The sequence below is a fragment of the Equus caballus genome, chromosome 11 (genome assembly GCF_041296265.1).
Source record: "Equus caballus isolate H_3958 breed thoroughbred chromosome 11, TB-T2T, whole genome shotgun sequence".
NCBI classification, from domain to species: domain Eukaryota; kingdom Metazoa; phylum Chordata; class Mammalia; order Perissodactyla; family Equidae; genus Equus; species Equus caballus.
Window position 1 is genome coordinate 48,275,792 of NC_091694.1, and position 27,157 is coordinate 48,302,948.

General features: G+C 48.1%; 2 protein-coding genes across 9 annotated transcripts; both read right to left on the reverse strand.

The window, feature by feature from the left end:
- Positions 1 to 2,303: 2,303 nt before the first annotated feature.
- Positions 2,304 to 9,958, reverse strand: FBXO39 (F-box protein 39). 4 transcript variants are annotated; one of them, XM_001504734.5, is made up of 4 exons: positions 9,825 to 9,958; positions 5,002 to 6,107; positions 3,864 to 4,040; positions 2,304 to 3,545 (listed from the first exon to the last, which is right to left on the reverse strand). In XM_001504734.5, exons 2-4 carry the CDS (start codon positions 6,025 to 6,027, stop codon positions 3,417 to 3,419), a joined length of 1,332 nt encoding a protein of 443 aa, XP_001504784.1. In that variant the 5' UTR covers positions 6,028 to 6,107; positions 9,825 to 9,958; the 3' UTR covers positions 2,304 to 3,416. The 4 variants fall into 4 exon arrangements, with proteins under 4 accessions (XP_001504784.1, XP_005597741.1, XP_014583565.1 ...); XM_005597684.4 differs by lacking the exon at positions 9,825 to 9,958 and adding an exon at positions 8,909 to 9,132; XM_014728079.3 differs by lacking the exon at positions 9,825 to 9,958 and adding an exon at positions 8,909 to 9,057 and having other exon boundaries at positions 5,002 to 6,137.
- On the reverse strand, positions 9,896 to 26,861 carry XAF1 (XIAP associated factor 1). Of its 5 annotated transcripts, XR_011423072.1 has the most exons (11): positions 26,801 to 26,855; positions 26,411 to 26,479; positions 24,607 to 24,742; positions 23,954 to 24,010; positions 23,398 to 23,593; positions 22,241 to 22,636; positions 22,075 to 22,160; positions 12,071 to 12,412; positions 11,313 to 11,459; positions 10,208 to 10,279; positions 9,896 to 10,050 (listed from the first exon to the last, which is right to left on the reverse strand). XR_011423072.1 is itself a non-coding variant. In XM_014728082.3 (9 exons), the coding sequence occupies exons 2-8, from the start codon at positions 26,440 to 26,442 to the stop codon at positions 10,223 to 10,225; spliced, it is 906 nt and encodes a 301-aa protein (XP_014583568.1). In that variant the 5' UTR covers positions 26,443 to 26,479; positions 26,801 to 26,861; the 3' UTR covers positions 9,896 to 10,050; positions 10,208 to 10,222. The 5 variants fall into 5 exon arrangements, 1 of the variants encoding a protein (XP_014583568.1); XR_011423069.1 differs by lacking the exon at positions 22,241 to 22,636 and having other exon boundaries at positions 26,801 to 26,858; XR_011423071.1 differs by lacking the exon at positions 11,313 to 11,459 and having other exon boundaries at positions 12,071 to 12,369.
- Between the last annotated feature and the right edge of the window lie 296 nt (positions 26,862 to 27,157).

A 27,157-nucleotide genomic window follows, 5' to 3' on the forward strand; every position in this document is an offset into this window, starting at 1 on the left:
CCGAAGCAGTCTTTCATGCTGAGGAACCACAACCAAGCACTCGGCTTCCCGAATGTAGAAGAGAAGAGTTGGGGAGATGATGAAATCAATGGCGTGAGCTGATTTGGCTTCCGGGCTTCCTAATCACCTGCATCTGAGCATACTTGTTGTACCTGACTGACTTTGGGGCTACATCCTGTCAGCGAGGGGCCGAGGGCCCTGTGCAGCAAAAGCAGAAGTCATCTGGGAGCTTCGGGAAAGGACTCGGACCGCTGGCGCCCTCCCTTACTCCCCTCCTTCCTGCCTCGGAACAGCTGAGGTCTTTGGAGCTGCAGCAGCCTCTGGAGACCACGGCGAAAGGGCGAGAAGGGCACAGAGATAACGAGATAACTAGTCCCAACCCCGGGGAGCCCCGAAGCAAATAGCAGCCACTTCACTCTAGGCTTCCCAATAGTAAGGAAAATAACTATTGGTTTCAGCCACTGTTGGGCCCTCTGACACTTAGACTGGAATGTGTCCTGACTGATAACCCGTCTCAGAGCAGAGTATGGGCCTGGAGATGGATCAGACCAGTGTTTTCGTTTCTCTCTCTCTCAGAACCTTTGTCAAACACAATCTTATGGGAGAATCATGATTAAGTAAGAATTGGAGGGACAGCCCCTTTGGGCATAGCACGGTGTCAGGGAAGAACTCTCCGTGGTTCCCCCAGCAGGGTCCCCCAGGGGACTCCAGGGAGCACAGTTTGAAAACCACTGATCTTATCCAACCTCATTGTACAGATGGGGAAACTGAGGCCTGGACAGCAGCAGGGATGTGCATCAGGCGATCTGGGGCAGAGGGGGCGAGGGAACAGGGGCTCCAGCTCTTCCAGAGGGCTCTCCTGTCCCTGTACAGCAGAGCTCCGCACTGTGTAATGCCCTTTCACAAACAGGATCTCAAATGAGGAACTGGGGCGTGAAGCATGAACCGACTTGTCAGAGGTCACATGGCTGATGCGTTACCGAGGCTTCACTGGGTCTGGGGCTTTTATATCCTGAAACCGGGATCTCTGGCCTCAACGTATTTTTTTTTCTTTTTTTTTTTTTCAGATTTTATTTTTTCCTTTTTCTCCCCAGAGCCCCCTGGTACATAGTTGTATATTCTTCGTTGCGGGTCCTTCTAGTTGTGGCATGTGGGACGCTGCCCCAGTGTGGCCCGACGAGCAGTGCCATGTCCGCGCCCAGGACTTGAACCAACGAAACACTGGGCTGCCTGCAGCGGAGCGCGCGAACCCAACCACTCAGCCACGGGGCCAGCCCCTGGCCTCAACGTATTTTTACCTGAAGACTCATCCATGAATTTTGGCAAGGCTTTTTAAAAACATAAATGTTAGGAAGAATCTCACTGACTTCCTGGAGGTGAGGAGGCTTTGCTTGTCCAGCTGACTGTGGCTGGGTTTGGAAACCTCGCGTGCTCTGCATTGTCCTACCAGGGCGCTCCTGGTCTTGATCCTGTTCCGGTTCCTCAGAGGAACCCGCATCTCCGTGCAGTGGTTCTCTGTGTGGGGGACTCTCTGAGGGTCCTGAGACCTTCGTCAAGGGATCCACGGGGTCAAAACTATTCTAACAATAACATCAAGACGTGATGTGCTCTTTGCACTCTCGTTCTCTCTGGAGTTTTCCGGAGGCTACATGGTGTGCGATATGGCAACAGACCGCAGAAGCAGGTCTGAGGACCCAACTGGGTACTCTTAAGCCAGACAAGAGAGAGATTTGCAAAACTGTAAAACAAATCCACTTTTTTGGGAAAACATGTTCATAAAAAATGTTATTTATGTTAACATGTTTCCCATAAAAAAGTCCTCTACACTTCGATTCTGCATTTGAGGATGAAAGGAAATGAGCCAGAACTGGTCCACACATGGATAAATCATAATACCAGTCTATCTCCCAGGTGGTCTGGATTCCAGCCGAGGCTCCCCTCTCACCTGGAGCAAACCACCTCCTCTCTGGTCCACTTGGCACTTGATGGCTCCCAGGGGCCCCCTGGTTTCAGCATCCCATGACTCTTTAAGGTGTCTTCTCCCTCCGCACCTGGGAGCTCCCCACAGCTGGGGACCCCATTCCCCTCACCAGTGTCCATCTTCTCTGAATGTTAGTGAAACAGGGACCATCTCTACCCACCAGCACTGAAGGGACATCCAGATGAGACAGAGAATGTGGAAGTTCTGTGAAACTGAAAAGACTAGATAAATAGAAACTTTACCAAAGGCCTAAAAAGCTATGCATAAATATGGACCCAGCATACAAAAGGCGAGACAGACAAAATTTGATATGAGACACTTGTCCAAAGTATTCTGAGATTTTATTAATTTATATCTATTGAAAAAAATCCCCATATACACAAAAATCTCAAAAGACCAGAAGCAATACATGTCTATGGCCTGGGCTCAGGAATTTATAATTACTCCCTGTTTAAAACACAATAGATTTCCTCAATTATAAAAATAGCATATGGTCACTGTATAAAAATTTGAGAAATAGGGGGAAAGCATAAAAAGGAAAATAAAAACCACCCATAATCCCACCACTCAGAGATAACCGTTCACATTTTTGGTGTATCTCTTCTGTGCTTTCAAAAAAAACCCTTGTGTGTGTTTTACGTGATTGATATCACACTATGTACACAGTTTTATGTCCTACTTTTTCCACTGAACACTGCATTAGGAACATTTCCCCATGACATTGTAAATTGCTTGTAAATATGTGTATAAGGGCCGCTCCTGGTTCAGCCCACGCCTGAAGACCAAGCGTTCACGGCAGGCTGGGCACCACGCTCAGAGATCCAAGTCTACACCACCCATAAATTAGGGGCTGAATTCCCTCTGGCGGGGGACATCTGGCTCGGAGCAATCTCCTTCTAAACGTGGGACTTTCCCTGCTCCCTTTGAGGACACGCTGGCAGGTTCCCATTCACCGGAGATCGGGCCTGGCCCACGTAGGGGTCAGAAGGCTCTGCCGTGAAGGTTGGCCAGGATGGAATGCTTTCTGAACTGACAATGTCAATCGGGAGAAACGGCATTTCTATGTGCTTCCCGGCCAGTCACCCCGTTTCAGGAGCACAGGTTAGCAGGAGTCAGGGTCCCCCAGGAAGATGCGGCTCTGAGCCTCCTTGGGCTTCTGGCTCTGTGGCTGACGGAGGGGGTCGAAAAGCAAAACCAAATGACAAAAAGGAAATCATCCCAGATAGTTGGTAAAGATAGCACTTTACAGCCACCCGGGGCCCTCACGTCACCAGCAGTCCCAGCCTTCGCTGGGCCGTTCCTGTTGGTGTGGAACTGGGGAGAAGGAGAGAGAGGGAAAAGGGGTGGGCGTAGGGGATGCTCCCAGTGTGCTTCTAGGAGAACCGGATGGTCAGGTTCAAAGTGCTCCTGGCCTTCTCCCTCTGGAGGGCGCTCGTCACATCATGGGGTAGGCGATGACAAAATAGTTAAGCTCTGAATCGATCAGCTTTCTGTACTTCCTGTAAATTTCTCGCAGGGTCTTGTCCTCTTCATTTGTCTCATATCTGTTTGTATAAATTCTCACCTGGCCGAGACAGAAACACACCAGTGCACACACACAGTCTAGGACTGCACCCTTCAGGGACTGAAAACAATTCGGATGATGCATACGTACAATTGTTGGCAGAGTCAAGAAAAGCCCAAACCCAACTACTGAGGCAGAAAGCTCCAGATTCCCGCCCGGGAAATAGTTAATTTCCAGTGGGCAGACGCCCGTGAGACGCTGCCCCCCACTCCCTGCCTCGTCTCTGACCGTCGTCTCAGAGCAGAAGCGCCGTGGCTGGACACCCGGACCTCCCCACTCTGTCCCTGTGGAAGCAGCCCTGGGGTTGGGGGCTCTCACCTTGAGCGTGCGCAGGGCACACTGCCCTTCTTCCTGACTCTTCAGGATCCGCTCCACAAACCTGACATCAAGGAACGCCCAGATTTTGAAGTAAAACAACTTCCTGCAGGACAAGATGAGGAGGTGCAGCTCCTCGTCGAGCGACTCGTGGTTGTTGTTGAACTCGAAAGTTAACTTCTGGAAAAGCACCAAAGGGGGAGCTGTGTGTGGGCCAGGACTGGCTGGACCACTCGGTGACATTCCCATGACTTGGCTTTGGGCCTGACGGCCGTGGTGCTTCAAGGGCTGTCCTAAGGGACACGGGACAGGCAGTGCATGGAGGAAGTGGTCTGGGAATGAAGGCGCTCTCGTGCAAAATCGCGACACCTGGAGTTTGGGGGCAATGCTTTTGGAGTCCAGAGACCAAGGTGCTGGTCCAGCCCTGCAGTGGAGTGACTGGCCGGGTGACTATGGGAGGGCCACTGTACCTCAAGTTCTTCGTAGCACCAAAGCATAGTAATGATGTCTGCCTGCCCAGTTGAGGGCTACGTGAGCATCACATGAGCTATTAGCACTTTGAAGTCCCTCATTGTTAGTAGTGGTGTTTATACCTATGAATATCAATCGTCACAACCTTCTGTGAGGTCCTTAGGAGGGAAAGAATGATCCCAACTTTACAGATGGGGAGCTGCCAGCTTAGAGAACAGCCCACACCTCAGAGCTCTTCAGTGACTTGGGGCGAAACCGGCTTTTTGTTTGGTTTGGGGTCACCCCTGTTTGCTGCATGCTGCTGGGACCGGGTGGCAGGTCGGAGGAGGCTGCTGACCTGGTACTCACCTGCAGAGGCCCATTCTTGCTCCAGCCTCGCAGCTCTGAGCTGGGGATATAGGGGTTTTCCTTGATTGACAGCCAACCAGAAAATTCCTCGTGTTCCACGTGTAGGAAGTGAGCAGCAGCAGCTCCTATCATCTGCTGTGGTCTTAGGGGGCCAGGGGGAGGCTTGGGTTTGGTAACATTCCCCTGGACCTCAATTTGAGATTGAATGAGTGTGTGCAAGCCCAGGCAAGAGCAGGCAGCCGGGGGCCTTTCCCTGGGGGGACACCGGTAAACTGAGCGGCAGTCATTCCTCAAAAGCCACCCCCAACCAAGTCATACCTACCTGCAGGGTGTGCCGGAAGGTGGGCAGGAGATCCACCAGGGTGGGCCTCATCGACCAGTCTGGGTCACTGAAATAGCAGCTTCTCAGACTAATGCTCCGGATCGGGATCTCCTGCAAGAGGATCCGGGCCAAGCGCTCGTACTTCATGACCCGCTCAAAGAAGAAGTTCACCTTCAGGTTGGTGGCGTGCCGGGCCAGGTTGGCCCAGGACATGCCCCAGATGACCTGCCCGTGGGGGTCGTGGATGTGGCACTTGATGTTTATGGTCCAGAGGGTACCAGCGTTGTTCTCACACAGGTTCTCGAGCAGCTCGTCGGAGAGGCAGTTGTAGTTGAGGGTCAGCGACGCCAGGTTGCGGAACGTGGCCATGGTCTTGTTGAATTGGGGGCTGCTGTAGATGGCCAGGTGATGGCTGAAGTAGTCCTCGATGTTGAGCTCCGAGGCCATGCTCTCGTTCCGTAAGTAGCTCAGGGAGTTGAGGACGTGGCAGCCTTGCTCCACAGTCAGCCTGGCCCCCTTCAGGTTGAGATAATCCAGGTGTTTGCCCGTCTTCTTTAAGAAGAAGCTCAAGCTTTTGATGAAGGAGGTCCTGATGCTGTTCCTCCAGACGAGGCGGTCCAGCTCCAGGTGCTGAATGGAGAGAGATTTCAGACGGTTGTTACTCTTGCCCAGACACGAGAGAAGGCCTCGCATGGTGATCTGGAACTTCTTGGTCAAGACGGCATTGTAAGGATTCAGGAATTTGATCTCCAGGTGCTCCAGATAACGGCCAAATTTCTTTACATACCAAAGAGCAGACTCGAACTCGGAGGCGTGTACCCTGGAAGGTCTCCCACTGAACGTGATGGTCCTGGACCGCCAGAGGTCAGCCGAATACATCGTCTGGTTCCACTTTCTGCAGACAAGGGCCGCCCTGGACCGGTCCCTGTCTCCTAGCCACCAGAAGACACGACGCAGGCACACATCGGGCAGGGCGGCCCAGCAGCTCTGCTCTTGGGGCTGGAGCAGTTGGCGTTCCTCGTCCATCGAGGAACCGGGGTGCCCGGTGCAGCTGTGTGGCAGGCAGGGCTTCCAAAAACGAGGAAAGAAAAGCAATCACTCGTTTTCTGTGGGGAGTAAGAAGGAAGAGCCATTACCTGCCAAACAGAAATTAGGCCCAATTGAACGAATGTGCACTGTGTAATAGGCATTGTGCTGGTATGGGGGGTGCAGTAATAAGGTCACCATCCAGTCCACACCTGTAAGGAATCACAATCCACCAGTGGTCTCTCAGGGACACAGACCAGGACTCAGTTACAACACAGTGAGTGAAGGGAAAAGGTTCAGGCATATTCGTGGTGCAGGGTAGCACAAACGGTGGGTGATTAATTCTGTCTGGATAAGAAAGAAGTACAGAGGGCTGCTTGGAGGAGGTGACGTCTGAGCTGAGTTTTGCATGGTGAGTAGGATTTGCAAGGCAGACCAGGTCAGCCCGGTGGTGGTGGTGGAACTGATGCATCCCAGGGCAGAGGGACCAATATGCACAAAGCCACAGAACTGTGAACGCACGCGATGTGGTCACATTTGGGGAACTAAAAGTTGTTTGGAATTTAACTTGTGAGGGGCGGGGAGGGGAGGAACTGGAGCTGGAGCAGTGGGAAGTGCCGGGTCAAGGGGCCCTGAGGGATGGGACACAAGCTGGGTCCTAGAGGCCGGGGATTCCCTCTGGGCCCTCTCCCCAAGACTCTGGAATTCAGGTCCCCTTCTCTGGACGAGAATCGCTGCCCATGTTGACTACTTTGATGACGGCTGTGTTTACATTCAAAAGGTGGAGCGGCAGAACAAGGGTGGAGGACCCCAGCCACGGTCACGGGGATCCAGGGAAGGCCGGAGGGCCACATGTCTGGAAGTGATGTGGTCAGTCTTCAGGTAGAAAGGAGAACTGGGCGAAGGCCCCTCCTGATACGGTGAGACCTCAGCCAGACCTTCCACAGCCATCTTCTGAAATCTTCATGACTTTGCTTTCGATATTTCTCCTGCCTGAAAACTCCCCACCTTTTTCTTCCTCTCCCCAGCCCTCCACTCTTTAAGGTTCAAACCTCACCTCTCCATAAAGCTTTTATTGGCTACTTTACCAAGAGGCCCAAGATGACTATCATGGCTCATAAAAACTCCCAACTGGAAGAGATCTGAAGTTGATTTCTTTACACATGGAAACTGAGGCCCAGAGAGGTAAAGGGACTTGCCTATGGTCACACAGTAAGTTATAACAGGGCTCAGGCTAGAACCTGAGCTTTCTGACTCTTTCTCCTGTACTTGTTTCCTACCTCGACTTCTTAGGCCTCAGGTGCAGAGGGACAAGTTCATCATATTTTTCAGTTCAGGACAGACATTTGTCTGTGCAAGATGTCTTTTTAATTTTATTTATTCCCCTTTAACTCTATGTCCCACTCCATTGCCTCCCACCACAGGCAACTATTCCACTGTGTCTGATGTGCATGTTCTTGTTCATGTGTGTGCCCACCAATTGTGCAATTAATGCATGTAAGCATCACTCATGTTGCTCGATGTACATCTTACCCACTGCATCTATCATCTGAATAGAACCCATGGGGGGCACCCCACCTTTCGTCCATCCACTCTTGCTGTGACGGACCCGCAGCCTGCTCCAGCTGCCACCAGCACCACAGTGGCATGAGCATCCTCAGGCGAGCTCCCACAGGGGACTTCCCTTGGGATCTTCTCCCCTGTCTTTGTCCTCACTGCCCCGTCAGCACCTATAGAACAGTTTGGCTCCTGCCTCCAGCTGGCCCTCCCATCTCCAGATCCAGATGTGGACTTTCACATGGGATGTGGCAGCAGCCGGTCCCCATCCAGGACACAGGGCTCCAGCGGGTTCCCGGGCCTCTGACTCCATATTCAGCTTGCCCATTCTCCTTCCTCGCTCCCCAGTGTCCATCCCGGACTATAAATCTGTGTCTAAGCCTTTCTCTCCCACGGGACCCACACACCCCTTGAGACTAGGGGCAGCCTCGTTCTTCTATGGAGTAGGTACTTAAACATCTAACAAATGAAGAAATATAGTTGTGCTTTCAATCACATATACACTGCCGGTGCTAGTGACCTTGAGGACTTTGCCTGGAGCAAAGCACCTAAGAGATGCTCAAGAAAAGCTAAACCAATTCAAAAGCTAAGCGAAACCCTCTGCCCCAGCAAAGCCACCGGTGGGAAGAATTTAAGCCACAAGGTGGGGTTGGAAGAGTATCGTTGGTGGGCTGGGGAAGCTGTTGCAAGTAGTCCAAAAGTCCCAGGTGATTACTGGGAACACCCCCACCCCAAGACCTCCTCACCAGTGGGAGGCAGTGTAGCTACTGGGTTAGATCCGGGTGCCGTCACTTGCTACGTGTGACCTTAGGCGAGTTAACGGATTTCTTTGTGCCTCAGGCTCCACATCTGTAAATAGGGGTAACAAGAGTACCTCTCTCCTAGTGTTGGGAGGATTAAATGAGCTGATACCCGGAAAGCTCCAGAACAGTGCCTAGCACAGAGTAAACGCTATACCAGTGTTAGCTGCCATCAGTAAGTCGGTGCCAAGGGACTTCTGCACCACCCCTGTGCGGAAGGTGTGAACACACCCTTTTTACAAATTGGGAAACAGAGGCGTTGGAAGGTTAGGGAAGTCTCCGGATGAGATCGCTGGGTAACTGGGGAGGTGGGATTCGAACCCAGCGTAAGGACTCTCCAACCTAGGCTCGGTCCACCATATCACACCCCTGCCAACCCTGGAAGGAAACTTAGGGCGTCCGGTCACCAGGCAGGGGAGGTGGCCGGAAGCTTCCAGGAGGAGGCTGGTGGGGAGGGCGGCCCACCCCACCCCGCACCGGCTTGGGGGCGTCCCCGGCCTGCGTCCACCGCGCCCGCCTGTTACCCGCTCGCTGCGCCCCGCCAGGGTTGCGCCCGGTTTGGGCAGCGGGGACCGCGGGTGCGCCTGCCTGCTCCACCCGCGCCGCCTCTGCTCCACGCCGGCTCCGCGACCTCCAGGGTCTCGCTCTGCCCCGACGGAGGCGGAGGCCAAATGTCAAGCAGGGGCCGCCTTTGTGACGCGCCGCCACCACCTGCGGGGCTGCTCATCCCCACTGGGCGCAGGGGCCCAAACCTGGGGTGGCCAGATCAGTTGATTATGCGCGTGGAGGGCAAGACGTGTCCCCGCGCAGACTGTCCGGGGAGGTGCCCTGGACTGGGGCTTGGAGGCAGGAGGCTTGGCCCGCGGGCGTGGTGAGGATGGGCATGCCCCGCGCCCTTCCCTCTTCATGCCAGGAAGAGGTTCTGCCCCGAACTTGGGGCTCAGGTGCGCCCAGTCCGCCGCCTTTCCCGTCCTGACCCAGCCCGGGCTCCTGTCGAGTCTCGGGACACCCAGCTTGTGCGCATCTCCTTTGGAAACCACCCGGCGAGCTCTGCCACCGCTTCCACTTTCCCCAACTTAGACAGGGCCCCCAAGGGAAAGCCTTAAACGTGACAAAGCCTGAGAAACTCCCCATCTTTCCAGTTTCGGGAGGGTGGGGTGCACTAACCCACCACTTTCCTTGGCCCTTCCCTTCCCGGCAGGGCCTGGAGCCCTAACGCATCACCCCAAAGGCAGGCAGGAAGGCGGGGGTGTATTGTTTGCCCGTAGCTAAGTGCCTCTCTAGGTTTCCCCAGGTCTCCCCAGCGGATCTCCCTGCCGAAGGGCTTCAAAGGCGCCCGTTCGCGCTCCACTGGCCCTTGCCTACCGCAAGCCTCATTTCTCTCTCCCGCCGCCGCTTCTCTTGTCCCGCCCCCGGCCCTTTCCCTGTGCGCTGCCTCACCCTGCTGTCCCGGCAGCCACCATCCCTGGGTCGGAAAACCGCGAGGAATCTAAAGAAAGTGGACAAGAAGCTTCCATGGAGGGGGTCTTTACTCTCTAGGGACAGAGCGGCCTTCCCCAGGGCGTCCAGGCTGTAGGGCCTGGGTGCTTGAGCAGAATTCTCAGGCAGAAGAGCAGAGTCTTTTTATCTCCTGGTTTATCTGTAGCTCTTGGACAAACCGACATCTCTGTTCAAAAGGAGGAAAATAATTAGCATCCAAACCTTTTCTTCTACAAGAAAGAAACCCAACAAATAAAACCCATCTCCTTTTGCAAGTAAAGACTCCCACAGAAGGCAAGCAGGAAAGGCAGTGTAAAAATGAAATCCTTTGAGTCCGCAGTTACCTTTTCTCTCCAGATCTAGCTGGAGTTTCTCACTTGTTTTCCTTTTGATGAAGCTAACCGCAAGCATTTCTCCTAAAGAAATGGACATAAAAAAAAGGTCGATGTGTTTAAATTCGGAAGTGCTAGTTCCCGCGATAGCTCTGGACAGCGCTCTCCCCACTTCCCGGAGGGCAAACCCTCAGCTGCAGATGGCACAGAAGAGGCACGGAGCCCACCGAGCCAGGAGAGGACTACGGGAGGCTTGGGGGCGATGTTTAACAGAGGCCTGTCATCATGAGGGGCGTGGACGAACAGATTAGAGGACACCCACACCAGGGACTCATACAGCCAGTACGGGGAAAAAAAAACCTACATCATTTGACTTGGAGGGCTGTCCTGTGTATTGCTGAATCATAACATTAAGATGCAAAGAAATGTGAATAACTAGACTCCAAACGTGTATGTTTGTATGTAATTATACAGTAGGGTGGACAGATAGAATATAGGCTGCCCAGTTAAATTTTATTGTCAGAGAATTTTTCTTAGTTATAAGTATGTCCCATGCAATTATTTTGTGGTTATTTTTGTCCCAAGTAATGTATTTTTATTTGCTAAGTCCAGAAACCCTATTATAGAAGGACGCAGAAAAGTATGGAAGGAAACGACAAGTTGTGGGAGGCACGAGAATATGGCAGTAAGAACTGCCCCCCGGTCACCATCTTCATAAAGTTATATGCGTCTGTGCATATAGAGATGGGTAAAGAAGTTAGAAAAAAAGTCGTAGGTCTATCTTTTTGTGAAGAGTGTGCTTCATATATCAAATGGAAAAGGCAAGCGGCGGAGTAATGAGTAGATAAGGTAATGCAGGGGGAAGCAGAACAATCGAACCCAGGGGGGCTTGTTCAGTGTGTGCGAGCAGAGGGGCAGCTTTGAAAGGACAGCCAGCAGGCTGCTGCAGGTGGTGTCTTGGGGCGCAGACCCTGAGAGGTGGGGTGGGAGTGGCGGAAGACTAACTTTGCTTTTTTATTTCTCTGAATGGTACTCTATTTCTTTGTGTGGTATTATGTCAACTGGTCACAACAAAATCTAGTACTTTTGCATTTTGAAAAATATCAAATAAGGAAACCTTTTTCTTTAAAGTGAGGCATCCAGTCTGGACTTTAAGAGCATAAGCGTAGGGACTCTATACACGTGGATTCCAGGCCGGACTCTGCCACTCTCTAATTGTATAATCCTGGGGAAGCTACTCAGCCTTTCTGTCCAGTGTCCTTATCTGTAAAACAGGGATAAAATACCAGCCTATTGTTTCCAATGAAGATTAACAATTTGTAAAGAGCTTTGCCTTGCAACTGGCACATAATGGTTAACCACCTCTAACGGTAATTCTTATTATTACTAGAAAATTATCTAGGATGTAAAAATCAGGATATTGAGGGAAATGGCTGCAAACTCCAGTCTGCTGGAGGCAAACCTTGATGTTCTGGAGGCGAGCCACCAACTGACTTAGGATCTTGACCAACGCTCTGATCCCTGGGCCTCAGTGCCTTATCTATTCCATGAGAGAGCTGGGCTGGATGCCTGCGGCTGCATTCGTTTACTCAATAGTTTTGGAGCATTTGGTGTGGTCAGCCCCTGGGCTAGGAACTGGAGACACAGAGATGGAAGTCCCGGCTCTGTCTTCAAAGGTGGCCCAGCCTCTGAGAGATCAAGCAAGTAAACCAGGGGACAGGTGCCCTGAGAGAATGGATTTGGGCACACAAGAAGGGGAAGATTGGAAGCGCCTTTCCAGCATCAATGTCTGAAAATATCCCGCAGGTCTTAGATTTTTTTAAACACTGTCCAGATGGTTCACAGCCAGGTAAGGAGAGAACAGAAGCTGGGTACCTGATGTTGGTTTAGGGTTGGCAGGGGAAGGAGGATTCCACACTGAGAACATCTCCTCAGAATGTCATATGCTGCCTCATCTTCTATGGGAGAAGTGATCCTGGCCTTGGGCTTGGACTTCAAAGGCAGATCCATGGTTTTGTTTGCGCCTCTTGGTGCTTGCTTTGTTGACTTTTCAGAAGGAAGAGGAAATTTGTTTTTATTTTTTTTCTTGGGACGGACATCTTTCTCTGCCGTGGAAGATTGATCTTCAGCAGCCTGGCTTGGAAGGGATGGAGGAGGAATTCTTGGCTTTCCAACTGGAAAATATTTCACAGACTCTGAGACTGTGCGACATTTATCCTGCAATTTGTAAGTAACACAACAAATTAAAAAATGACTTCAGCTTTAATGGTTGGCCAATGCAATAGACTAGATAAACTGCAAACTTCCCAGTATGAACACTTAGAAATTCTGGATAAAATATGACAAACATTTAAGTTGGTAGCTGACTTTGCAAGAAAAAGAAAGGCCCAGGTTCCAGGAATGAAGACCTGACCTGTTAAGCACATGAGCTGACACTTTGGGAGGAGACGTGGGGTCTTGCTATGGGCTTGGATGAGAGAAAAGTCCCATCCACACAAGGTGGGGAATTGGAAGGAAGATTCCCCTTTCCCTGCATGAACCTAGGAACCTTGAGGGCTAAACGATGGTGGCTAAGAGAAAAAGAATTGGCTAAATGGGAAAGGAAAGTGGCAAAGAAGCTTGTCTGAATTGGGCTGGACTTTGAGTGTGGGAAAGAAAAACTGATGCTCCTAAAAACTCGAAACCACAGGTCCATGCCATTTTTGTTTTTGGGGTTCAGATTTACATTAGCCTCATGGTCTAGGAATTTCCAAACAGAAGAATTAACTTAAAAATTGAGATATATGGCAGAAGCAATCACAAAATCACTCTGGAGGGTACACAACCTCAAACTAGGTCATACAGGCTTCTCACAGGTACAGTCCCACCAAATAAAAACTCACAATTCAAACTTACAGACACACAAGGAAGCACTCTACCTTGAGTCAGAGTCATAGTCACAACCAATAGCAGGACTAGTTTCTAAGAAGTTCAGATAATAGAACTATAAGATAGAGACTGTAAAATTAATTAATTAAAAGTGATTAAAACAAGAGAAAAGAAGAAGACTCCATGAAAAAAGAGTAGGCAAATTTGAAAGACAGATTAATAGAACTTCTAGAAATGAAAAATACAGACATTGAACCTCAATGGACGGGCTGAAAACAGCAGATTAGATTTGGCAAAAAAAGAATGAACTTGAAGATAGACTTGAGGAAATTAACCAGAATATAGGAAAGAGAAATATAAAATGTGGAAGTTAAAAGACATGAAATTAGAACCAGAAAGTCTAATATATATCCAGTATGTTCCGTATACAGAGTTGGGAGAGCAGAGAACTTTGGGGATTCAAAGAGATTATAGCTGAGATTTTTTCAGAACTGATTAAGGACATAAATCTTTAGATTCAGGCAGGAGAAATCCTGAGGAAGAGAGAAAAAATAAGCATATTTGAGCATATTGTTCTGAGCAGGATGAGTAAAAATAAATCCTCTCTTAGAGATATTGCAGTAAAACCACAGAAGATGAAAGGCAGAGAGGATCTTGAAATCACCCAGAGAAAAGGATTATCTACAAAGGAATGTCAATTACACCAAAAGCAGACTCACCAACAGCAATCACAGAGGTGGTAAGATGGCGGAATAATCTTCAAAATGCTAAGAGAAAATAACTGTTAACCTAGAATTTGATATCCAGCTAAACTACCATTCAAGAATGCAGAGGAAGTTGGTGTCAAGATGGTGGCATAGGCAGACTCTGAACTCAACTCTTCCTGTGGACACAACAAATTTACAACTACTCTTGGAAAAATTATCCCTGAGAGAGAACTGACAACTGGATGAAAAGAACACCCGCAACAGGGGACAGTGCTGATTTAAGTGGAAAAGGCAGAAACTCCTTTCCACAGAGAAAAAAAGCCACTTTCCCAAACTGTGGCACTTCATGGCTGGCCGAGAGCAATCCTAAGGTACGCAGCCTTCCCTGGAGGAGTGGGGGATCTGAATGGGAGAGCTTTACCACAATAAGCAGCTGTTGGACTCAGCACAGCTGAGACAAATGTCAGAATATCTGGCTTTGCTGGCTATTAACAACAACAGGGGATACTCCCAGGAAAGCTATCAGACATAAGGGGAAAAAAGCCTGCTCTTAAAGGGCCCCCACACAAATTCACCCATTTTGGAAAGCAACCTAATATCACCAGAAAGAAAGATTCACAGTCCTTTGCTGAAAAGAGATTCACCTGATAGGCTCTCGGTGCATCTCGGTGAGGGGTGAGACCTCTCCAGAGACTGCGACTTTGGTGGCAGCCATTATCGTGACCTAGTACAGGCATGCTGCCATTGATGCAGGCAGACACCATTGGAGTTCTTCCCCTGACCTGTTAGGGCAGGTGTCTGCCCCACCCACTAGAGCACTGATTTAATCCAGCTCAGCTAGAGCAGGCAGCCCACCCTTGGGACTGGCCCCATCCAACAGCAAGCCCTCGGGCAACCTGTGGGCTTGAATAGGTAGGGTGCCTGGATCCTCTGCAGCCAGGTGAGTGGGTTCACCTCTGCAGGGCAGGGTGTGCACAAGGAGTGGGTGGAGTGTGTGGGACCTCTGCTGTGGAGCTACTGGGCCCACTTAGAGAGTTGGGGTGTGAGTACGGGGCAGGACTGTGTTGATGGTGTGTGTGGCCCTGTAGGTGGTAGGGCTTGTCAGCTGCAGAAGACTTGTGCTTCTTGAACAGCTACATAGGGGATCAGCCCCACCTTCCAAAGCCTGAAACAATTGGGTGCTCCCGTGTCTGGGACCAGCCCTACTCAGCTGCAATCCTGAGAGAGCTGACAACACCCTTGCAGGCTGGAGGCCTAGAGTAACTGTAACCCCCTGAGTCTAGCAACCAGCCACGCTGGGGGCCTACTCTCTTAACAGAAAAACTGCAACAGGAATGTGCTATTAGACCTTGCAGCCAACTGTGCTGAGGCTCCTCACACCTGATAAAGTGACTGAAGGGTCCATAGCAGCCACACACAGCTGTGCATTACAACCAGCTGGCCAGGGGGACAGCTTAGCCTTCCTGGGCACCTGCAGCAAGAGCAATGCTGCCACAACAGAAAGACACACATGGTTCACACAGGGGTTCCTCCTGGAATGTCTGGAACTGGTGATGAGAGGGAAGCACACTTCTGGGCCTCATAAGACATCTCTTACATAAGGCCACCTCTGCAAGATCAGGAGACATAGATGACTGACCTTATACATAGATATAAGCACATAGAAAGAGGCAAAATGATGAGACAAAGGATACATTTCAAGTAAGTGAACAGGACAAAACCCCAGAAAAAGAACTAAGTGAAACATAAATAAGCAATCTACCTGACAAACAGTTCAAACAAAAAGTTATAAGGATGCTCACTGTTCTTGGGAGAAGAATGGATGCACTCAGAACTTCAACAAAGAATTGGAAAATATAAAAAGGAACCAATCATAAATGAGGAATACAATACGGGAAATGAAAAGTGCACTAGAGGGACTCAATAGCAGAGTAGATGATACAGAAGAATAGATGAGCAAGCTGGACGAAAGACTAGAGGATATCACTCAAGCTGAACAGATAAAAGAAAAAAGAATTAAAAAGGACAAGAACACTCTAAGGGACCTCTGGGACAACATCAAGTACACCAGCATTTGTATTACAAGTGTCCCAGAAGAAGAGAGAGACAAAGGGGGAGAGAATCTATTCGAAAAAGTAACCTAAGGAAGACATCCAGGTACAGGAAGCACAGAGAGCACCACACAAGATAAACCCAAAGAGGCCCACACTAAGACATATTATAATTAAAATGTCAAGAATTAAAAATAAAGAGAAAATCCTAAAAGCTGCAAGAGAAAGACAACAAGTGACCTACAAAGGGAACCCCATAAGGCTACCAGCTGACTTCTCAACAGAAACCATACAGGCTAGAAGGGAGTGGCATGATATATTTAAAGTGCTGAAAAGAAAAAGACCTACAGCCAAGAATACTCTACTGGGCAAGGTTATTCAGAATGGAAGGAGAGATAAAGAACTTCCCAGATGAGCAAAAATTAAAGAAGTTTATCATGAAGAAACCAGTCTTACAAGACATGCTAAAGGGATTTATTTAAGTGGGAAAAAGAAAACTGCAAATAGGAATAAGAAAATTATACAAAAAAAAAAGGCAATCAAATCCCTGGTAAAGGCAAAAATACAGTAAAGGTAGCAGATCAACCACCTATGAAGAAAATATGAAGGTCAAAAGACAAAAGTACTAAAATTACATATTTCCATGATAAGAGGGTGACAGATACACACATACAAAAAAAGGAGGTTAGATATGATATCAAAAACATAAAATGTGGGAGGGGATGAATAAAAGAGTAGAGCTTTTAGAAAGAGATCAAACTAAAGAGACCATCAACTTAATATAGACCGCTATATATCTAGGTCTTCATCATATATGAACTTCATGGTAATCACAAACCAGAAACCTATAATAAATACACAAAAAATTAAGAGAAAGGAACTCAAACATAATATCAAAGAAAGCTACCAAACCACAAGGGAAGAGAGCAAGAGAAGAAGAAAGGAACAGAGAAGAACTACTAAAACACCAGGAAAAAAGTAACAAAATAGCAATAAGTACATGCTTATCAATAGCTACTTTAAATGTCAATGGACTAAATGCTCCAATCAAAAGGCATAGGGTGGCTGATTGGATAAAAAAACAACACCAGTATATATGCTGCATACAAGAGACACACTTCAGGCCTAACAACACTCACAAACTGAAAATGAAGGGATGGAAAAAGATACTTCATGCAAATAGCAATGAAAAGAAAGCTGAGGTAACAATACTTACATCAGACAAAATAGACTTTAAAACAAAAACTGTAACAAGAGACAAAGAAGGGCACTGCATAATGATAAAGGGAACAATCCGCAAGAGGATATAACACTTGTAAATATCCATGCACTCAACAGAGGGGCACCTGAATATATAAAGCGATTATTAACAGATATAAAAGGAGAAATAAACAGTAATACAATAAGAGTAGGGGGCTTTAACACTCCACTTACATCAATGCACAGATCATCCAAACAGAAGATCAATAAGGAAACATTGTCCTTAAATGACACATTAGAGCAGGTGGACTTAGTAGATCTATATAGAACATTCCATCCAAAAACCACAGAATACATGTTCTTTTCAAATGCACATGGAACATTCTCCAGGATAGAGCACATATTAGGCCACAAAACAAGTCTCAATAAATTTTAAGAAGATCGAAATAATACCAAGCATCTTTTCTGTAACAATGGTGTGGAACTAGAAATTAACTACAGGAAGAAATTTGGAAAAGCCACAAATATGTGGAGATTAAACAAAATGCTAGTGAACAATGATTGGGTCAATGGAGTAATCAAAAAATACTGAAAGACAAGTGAAAATGAAAACACAACATGCTAAAATTATGGGATACAGCAAAAGCAGTTCTAAGAGAGAAGTTTATAGCAATACAGGCCTACCTCAACAAATAAGAAAAATCTCAAACAAACAATCTAACAGTGCACCTAAACAAACTGGAAAAAGAAGAACAAACAAAGCCCAAATTCAATAGAAGGAAGGAAATAATAAAAATCAAAGCAGAAATAAATGAAATAAAGACTAAAAAAAAATAGAAAAAAATTCAATGAAACTAAGAGCTGGTTCTTTAGAAACAACACCTTTAGCTAGACTCACCAAGAAAAAAGAGAAAAGGCTCAAATAAATAAAATCAGAAATGAAAGAAGAGAAATTACAACGGACACCTCAGAAATACAAAAGATTTTAAGAGAATACTATGAAAAGCTATATGCCAAAAATTGGGTAATCTAGAAGAAATGGATAAATTCTTAGAATCATACAACCTTCCAAAAGTGAATCAAAAAGAAACAGATAATTTGAATAGACCACTCATGAATAAGGAGATTGAAACAGTAAACAAAAATCTCCCAAAAAATAAAAGTCCAGGACCAGATGGCTTTCCTACTGAATTCTACCAAACATTCAAAGAAGACTTAATACCTATCCTTCTCAAAGTCTTCCAAAAAATTGAAGATGAAGGGAAGCTTCCTCACTCAATCTATGAAGCCAATATTACCCTCATAGTAAAACCAGACAAGGACAAGACAAAAAAATAAAATTACAGGCCAATATCACTTATAAGCATCAATGCAAAAATTCTCAACAAAATATCAAATCGAATACAACAATATATTAAAAAGATCAGACACCATGATCAAGTGGGATTTATTCCAGGGATGCAGGGATGGTTCAACATCTGCAAATCTATCAACATGATGCACCATATTAACAAAATGAAGAACAAAAATCACATGATCATCTCAACAGATGCAGAGAAAGCATTTGACAAGATACAGCATCCATGTATGGTAAAAAACTGAATAAAATGGGTATAGAAGGAAAGTACCTCAACATAATAAAGGCCATATATGACAGACCCACAGCTAATATCATTCTCAATGGAAAGCCATCCCTCTAAGAACAGGAACGAGACAAGAATGCCCAATTTCACCACTCTTATTTAACATAGTATTGGAAGTCCTAGCCAGAGCAATCAGGCAAGTAAAAGGAATAAAATGGATCCAAATCGGAAAGGAAGAAGTGAAACTAATTTGCAGATGACATGACTTTATATTTAGAAAACTCTAAAGAATCCACCAAAAAACTTTTAGAAATAATAAAAGAATATGGTAAAGTTGCAGGAGACAAAATCAACATAGAAAAATCAGTTGCGTTTCTATACACTAACAAGGAAGTAGCAGGAAGAGAAATTAAGACTACACTCCCATTTACAATTGCAACAAAAAGAATAAAATAGATAGGAATAAACCTAACCAAAGAGGTGAAAGACCTGTACACTATAAAACTATAAAACTATAAAAACTATAAGACATTGTTGATAGAAATAGAAGAAGACACAAAGAAATGGATTGGATTGGTGCTCTTGGATAAGAAGAATTAACATAGTTAAAATGCCCATACTTTCTAAAGCAATCTACAGATTCAATGCAATCTCTATCAAAGTTCCAACAACACTTTTCACTGAAACAGAACAAAGAATCCTAAAATTTATATGGAACAACAAAAGACCCTGAATAGCCAAAGGAATCCTGAGGAAAAAGAACAAAGCTGGAGGTGTCACACTCCCTGATTTCAAAATATACTACACAGCTATAGTAACCAAAACAGCATGGTACTGCCACAAAAACAGACACACAGATCCATGGAACAGGAGTAAGAGCCCAGAAATAAACCCACACATCTATGGACAGCTAATTTTCGACAAGGGAGCCAAGAACATGCAATGGAGAAAGGAAAGTCTCTTCAATAAATGGTGTTGGGAAAACTGGACAGCCACATGCAAAACAATGAAAGTAGACCATTATCTTACACCATGCACAAAAATTAACTCAAAATGGATTAAAGACTTGAGTTTAAGACTTGAAACCATGAAACTTCTAGAAGAAAACATAGGCAGTATGCTCTTTGACATCAGTCTTAGCAGCATATTTTTCAAGTGCCGTGCCTGACCGGGCAAGGGAAACAAAAGAAAGAATGAACAAATGGGACTACATCAAACTAAAAAGCTTCTGCACAGCAAAAGAAACCATCAACAAAACGAAAAGACAACCTAACAATTGGGAGAAGATATTTGCAAACCATATGTCTGATAAGGGGTTAATATCTAAAATATATGAAGAATTCATACATCTCAACAACAAAAAAAATAACAACCTAATTAAAAAATGGGCAAAATATCTGAACAGACATTTCTCCATAGAAGATATATAGATGGCCAACAGGCACATGAAAGGATGTTCAACATCATTAACTATCAGGGAAATGCAAATCAAAATTACAGTGAGATATCACCTCACGCCTGTCAGTATGGCTATAATTAACAAGACGGGAAACCAGAAGTGTTGGAGAGGATGTGGAGAGAAGGGAACCCTTGTACACTGCTGGTGGAAGTGCAAACTGGTGTAGCCACTATGGAAAACAGTATGGAGATTCCTCAGAAAATTAAGAACAGATCTACCATATGATCCAGCTATTCCACTGCTGGCTATTTATCCAAAGAGCACGAAAAGGTTAATGTGTAAAGACACACGCACCTCTATGTTCACTGCAGCACTATTCACAATAGTCAAGACTTGGAAGCAACCTAGGTGCCCATCAAGGGACGAATGGATAAAGAAGACATGGTCTATATACACAATGGAATACTACTCAGCTATAAGAAATGATGAAATCTGGCCATTTGTGACAACATGGATGGACTTTGTCGGTATTATGCTGAGTGAAATAAGTCAGAGGGAGAAAGTCAAATACCATATGATCTCACTTATTAGTAGAAGATAAAAACAACGACAAACAGTCACATAGAGACAGAGGTTGGATTGGTGGTTACCAGAAGGGAAGGGGGGAGGAAGGAGGGCGAAAGGGGTGATTAGGCACATGTGTGGGGTGATGGATTGTAATCAGTCTTTGGGTGGTGAACATGATGTAATCTACACAGAAATCGAAATATAATGGTGTACACCTGAAACTTATATAACGTTATAAACCAATGTTACCACAATAAAAAGAATAATAAAAAAATGCACATGTTGAGGCAACTGAAGATTTCCCACACACAGGTTCTTGCTGGAGGAGCTACTGAGAAGGGTATTTCAGGAAGAGAGAGATCTTACCCAGAAGGAAAGCTTGGGATTCAAGAAGGAATGTGAGCGAAGCAAAGGGTAAATGTGGGGGTCTATCCAAACAGGCACAAACTGCTTAAAACGACGACAATAATGACTAAAAAGGAGCGGTATGCAACAAGGTGGAACTCGATTCTGGCGGCATTTACACGTAAGGTGGGGGTAGAGAATCAGAGTTAACATGTTCTCAAATCCATATATTGTTGGAAAGGAGGGTAGAGAATATGATTAATTTTAGAGTTTATGAAGTCAAGTATGCATATTAAAATGTGAAAAGTAACTACTAAAATGATAGAAATAGAATGTGAAATTGCCAAATTGGTAGAAAAGAGGAAAGAAAACAAAAAAACTTGCTCAGACAAATAAGGTCTGGAGATCCAGTTTATAACATAGTGATTAGAGCCAGAGTTGCTAAGAGACTAAATCTTAACTGTTCTCCACGCAAAAAGAAATGACAGATATGTGACATGATAAACGTGTTAACTAGTGCTACTGTGGTCGTCATATTGCAATATGCCAATGGATCCAACCAACACATTTTACGCCTTAAACTTACGCGATGTTATATGTCAATCGCAGCTGTGTTGGCACAGCTAACACACTAAACCATGCTTAGAACTTTGGAAGGCATGGCCTGTGAGTGTTTCCAGGCAAACCAACCAATCAATCAAACAAATCATCAAACCTCTCCTGAGTCCCCTTTTTGTACCCAGTCCTGACATCAGTGTCATTGTGGGAAGATGGAGAAAGCCATTCAGTTTTGCCAGGGAGCTCAGAGTCTGACGGAGAAAACTCCCACAAGGGACAGAAAATAATAATGCAGGTCTTATTGAGGACACAGTTGCAATGTCTAGCCCCTGAAGGTGGAAGATGTTCAGAGGTGACCAGGACAGCTGAACTGGTTAGGGAGGTTCCTTGAAGGGCTGGCACAAATGGAGACCAGTTATGTTTGCTAAATTAGCCTAAAGCAATTCACTAACATCTATTTTGGAACAAAGCAAAAATAAATATGGGAGCCTTTCCTATGCATGCGATGTAAAATTGGGCCCAGAATCTACTTTTCATATCACACTTTTTGGAATATGGACTAGTTACTGGCACCATTAGAAAGTGACTAATTACTACTCACCACGTGGTGGGAATACTTATCTCCTGGAATCATTTCGTTGCAATACCAACAGCTGAATTTGCATTCAGGAGCTGAAATTTCCTTCCCTAGGTAAGCAGAGAAGCAATACCACAAATGACTGTCTGTGACAATGGCAAGCCCAACTCTCCCCCAACTGCCTACATACAAGGCCTGTAGTCATGAGTATGAACTGCTCTCCGGGCCTGCCTGGCCGTGAGTGTCCTGCACTGCCGCACAGGCGACCCTTGGCCAAATCATCCACATCATTTCCTTTATGTCTGCAGACCTGCACCCAGGGCCCCAGGAAACCCCGATGGAGAGACGTTTTCCTGGAGCAGGACTGGTTTCTAAGGAGATGGAGAGAGCTGTTACCACCCATCCCATCCCATGCAGTCTGACTGCTCTTTCATTTCACCAATTTCCAAGTTCTGGGGTCAAACCAGGCGTTGTTGTATACGTCTTTGTTAATTGTGTTGAAGCTGTGTTGTGTTGTCTTGTTGAAGTCTGTTGTGTTGATGAAGTTGTGTTAAAGTCTTGTTGGTTGTGTTGGAGCCCAGCCATGCTGGAATGAAGGAGACAAACAAGAATCTCAAGCATTCCAGTTTTTCATTTGCCAGTTTTAACCTTGGGTAGGTTGTTTACCAGGAAAGTGTGTTATCCAAGGGATTTTAGGCTCTTTCCACTTTACCATGTTACCAAAACAACCAGTGAAGTCAACAGATCTGTCGCATTGATGGGTGTGTTCTCTTACACATACCTCATAAAGAGGTAAACGGGTCTAGAGAACATGGAATGGTACTACGGAGCCAACACCCAGGCCCTGTGGCTGGGAGCCACAGCAGGTTCCCCTCAGTCCATTGCCGATGGTGGAAAAAGCTCCAGATTTGGTGTTGGGCAACTTGTTTATCCAGTCTTATTTCCTCCTCTAGCAAGCCCCTGCTTCATTCTGTGCATGGGTTTCTCATCTCTAAAAGGAGGCAGGTGGATCTCTGCCAGGCTGGGATGGTGCTGGAGGAGTTCAAAGGAGGCCTCCCATGTTGTAGGGTCCCCATTACCTCTGCACCCATCTGTGGCTCCCAGGCCCCCACCCCCTGGCCTCTTGGTCTCCCTAGAACAGTCATTTGAAGACCACAGCAGACACACAAGAAGGCCACTCTGGTACCTGGTCTAGAACTCGGATAGCCAGAGGAATTTGAGACATGCACATCTGTCATACAGACGCTCATCATCTGTCCTGTTGGGAGCCTGCGTTCCTGCATCCCACCCAGGAGATGCTCCCTTTCCTTGACGCTTCCCTTTTCCTCCCCAGCCTGCACTGCTCACCTTTCCCAAGCTGGGCCTGTTTGCCCTGACACACGTCCTTGTGCTGGGCCAGCGCTCGGAGCATGATGGGCTGGTCGCAGTCTGGGCAGAGCTGAGTCCGGCTGCCACAGTGGTACTCATGGATCTCTGCCTTACTGAGGCGCACGGCCAGCTCACAGAACTGACACGCAACGGGGCGGTCCCTGCATTCCGTGGCCTGTGGGGAGGCAGGCAGCACAGGCATGGTCACTGGCCTGCAGCAACTGCAGCCCTGTTGGTCAGTTGGGTGGATCTGTGTTATTTCCCTAGGGGACAGAGGCCAATGAGAGAAAGTGCCAGAGCGGGGACTCTCCTCTGGGAATAGAGCTCTCTTGGGCTCATGGACTGGGGCAAGCCCTTCTGACCAGACAGCAGGACCTGTGTCCCTGTGGTGGGCTAGTTCTCTGTTGTTCCCTAAGCCGACTTGGGTGAGAAGAGAAAGGTTCGGTGGAAATCTTTGTTGCCAGCCCCTCCTCGCCCTTCCTCTCCTCCAGGCTGGCTGCTTGGTGGTTAAGGAGCAAGCACACTTGACTCTCACCTCATGAAGCTCCAGCGAGTGCTTCGGCACGCTCTGCTGACACATTGCACACCCGACCTAAACACGGAGAGAGACACAGTTCCCACCCAGCTCCTGCGGCCTCTCTCCACGTCTGCCCTGTGCTTTTGGTCGGGGTCTGTGAGCTCCTAGGGGCCGGGGATCAGGTGCGGGGACCTCAGTCTCCCTGCAGCACCAGCCTCGTGCAAAGGAAGTGTTTGTGGGACCCGCTGAGTTGAAATGGATGCCTGGGCTAGAGGGTCTCCAGACAGACAGACGAGGGACCCCAGGAGGGATGGACATGAAAGAGCAGGAAAGAAAAGTCAGCCTTTGATTGACGTCAGTCATGACTGCCATCTAGAACTTTCCTTGCCTGCTTGCCCTCTTCACAAATCTCAAAAGAACATTCAGCTTTTCCCGAAACAGGGACCCCTCATCTTGGCCGAACCCATCAGCCTGCAGGGAAAGGATTGGAAATGGGAAAACCAAGGCGTGGACTCAGTTCAGCGTGAGAAAGGCAGAATGATCGTTTCCACTTCACACACGGGGGCTGGGGTGAGTAGGGCCCAGATGGTTGCCCAGAGCTGCCAAGCAAGTTGCTGCGGCGAGGACTAGATTCTGACGGGTCTCCCACTGCTCCGCGTCTGCCTCCTCACCTCCTGGTGCCCGCTCTCGCAATGCTCTTCCATCTTCGCCTGGAGGACGGGTCCCTTGCACTCGGGGCAGAGGGTCAGGAAGAGCAGGCAGTGGGCCTCGTGGAGGGCCAAGTGGGCGGAGGCCAGGCTTCTTTTGCTGCAGGAGCAAGGGGGAAGAAAAAGAGGCTTATTTCTTGGTATAAAACATGGAGTCATATTTCATACCCCAGCTGCTGCGTGAAGATCTTTCAAGGCCTCAAGCATTGAAAATATGACGGTGATGCCCTCTCCTCATGTTGGTCCCCAATCAGAACAAAGCAAAATCATAAAATAAGTGTAAGGACGCTCTACAAAGCTCTCACATTGCCCGGGGCCGGGGTGGGGGGTGTCTGGGAAGGAGCGGGAGGGAGAGATCACCAACGGAACTGAGGAAACTTTTGGGGGTGATGGACAGGCTCATTATCTTGGTTGTGGTGATGGTTTCATGGGTATATACCTATGTCAAACATGTCAGATGGTGCACTTCAAAATTGTACCATAAATGCAGTTTATGGCAACTGTACTTCGGTAAAACTGTTTTAAAAATGAACGAACAAATATCAAATTCTTTCCAATATTTTGTCTTGTTTTCAAGTGTTCCCCTGCTTGGCCCGCGGCCGGTTGGGATCCAGTCCCGCCAAGCCCACGCCTCTTGCAAGGGCAATGCAGACTCAGAATCTCCACAGCAAGAGCTCCCCACGTGTCCAAGAGTGAGAGGCCATCCACCGAGGCCCTGCCTCCAGCTGACCTGTGCGACCTGCAGAGAGGTCCCAAGGCCCTTCTCGGAGACCCCGAAGAACGCAAGCCTTTGCGCCTCCCAGGTCCTGGGCAGGGGGATCTTAACAGTCCTCCTCATGAAGAATGCCTCCTTTCATTTCAACCAGCTCTTGCTTGTGGCAGCTTGGGAGGAAGGAAACTCAGTGACGGGCCCTGAAGACCCCAGCAATGATGAGCGTTGCACACCTGAGTCCCTGGCACATGGGATGTGGCCCGAGGGGAGTAGCTGGAGCCCGGGTCCTCTCGATCTGAGCAGGCTGGTGGCTTCTGCACTGCCCAGGCGGATGGCACTGAGAGTGCTTCACTTTCCCTCCCTCTATTCCTGCCCCTCTGCCTGGCCTTGCCCTTCTGCTCTCCCTGCCCCGTCCTCTCCTCTCTTCTTGCTGAGCTGGTTCAGACACCAGGGAGCCAGGAGGGTCTGGCTGGAGCAAAGCTCTCCGGGAAGGACCCTCCTGGTTCCCCAACAGGGAGGGAGCTTCAAGAGTGAGGCGCTCCTCGGCTAGGTCCCCCTGAGTTAGAGGGGTGGTCCTGGACGCCTGCTCTGTCCCTCTTACCCCACCCCACAGCTCCCTCTCAAGGTGGGGTGGGAGCGGTCCCAGAGAATGTCCGTGGGCCCCTTTCTTTCAATGACTGCTGTGAAGACCCTATGATCAGAACCCCAAATTAGGACTCAAGGTCTTGACAGTATGAGTAGCCCAGCAGGGACCATTAGCCTGGCTATTTGGCTTCAGGATTGGATTGTCCCAGAAAGTCCAAAATATCTCAGGGAGGCGGGCAGGGGTCAGTGACGTTAAGGTAACCATGACCACCTCTCATGGTCTCATCCTGTCAGAGAGCCACTGAGTTTAAACCCTCCTACCCCAGGGGGCCCCAGTCCCACCCCGTCCCTCCCGGGCGTTGTTATGCACCGACCTTCGTGTCCCCACTTCTGAAGCAGCCTTGTCCCATCTGCCCCTCCCACTGGCCAGCCCCAGGTCCAGGTCCGCTGCCAGAGAAAGCGACTCCTTACCAGTTCCTGCACACCTGGAGGGCTCCCTCCATTTCTGGGCTCTGGAGTCTTCCTGTTGAGTTTCTGTTTCTTGTTGAAGAAGAAACAAAACTGAAAGTGTCCCACAACCCAGCCCACAGGTCCGGGGAGGGAGGGTTTTCAGAGTTCCCAGCCCAGGGCTGCTCTGAGCTTCCTGCAGCTGGACACTCCCAGGAAGCCCAGCCTGTGCTGTCACCCCGAGCTGCTGTCACCCAGTGCTGCTGGCACCCAGAGCTGCTGGCACTGGCTGTTTCTACAACCTCGAGGGAGGGAGCCAGAGGCCAGGCCCCTCCTGGGCAGCAGCCCCCCCGCCCCCCCAGGCTTTATTTCCCTCCACACAGCGCTGACCACCGTCCCTCCTGTTCCTCTCACCGGCCCTTCCTCTGCAGGAGAAGTGGCTCGCCGTGTTGAACTTGAAGGCTGCTTCCTGAGAGCAGCTCCCGGACTTCCTGTGCTCTACTCTGGTCCCTGTTGGTGACGACTTTGCACACAGGGTCTAGGAGGAACTGGGGACCCAGGGTGTCAAGACTGCAGGTTTTGGAGCCACATCATTCGGCAGCTTGGTGACCTAGGGCAACGGTTTACCTCCCTGAGCTCTTTCCTCGCTTGTAAATAATTACAGCAAACACGACTGTAGGGCTAATGGAGATGAGCAAGTGAGGAAGGCTCTGTTTTCACCCCCCGCCCCCATCTTCAGCTAGGGAAACCGAGGCACTGAGGGGTGATGTA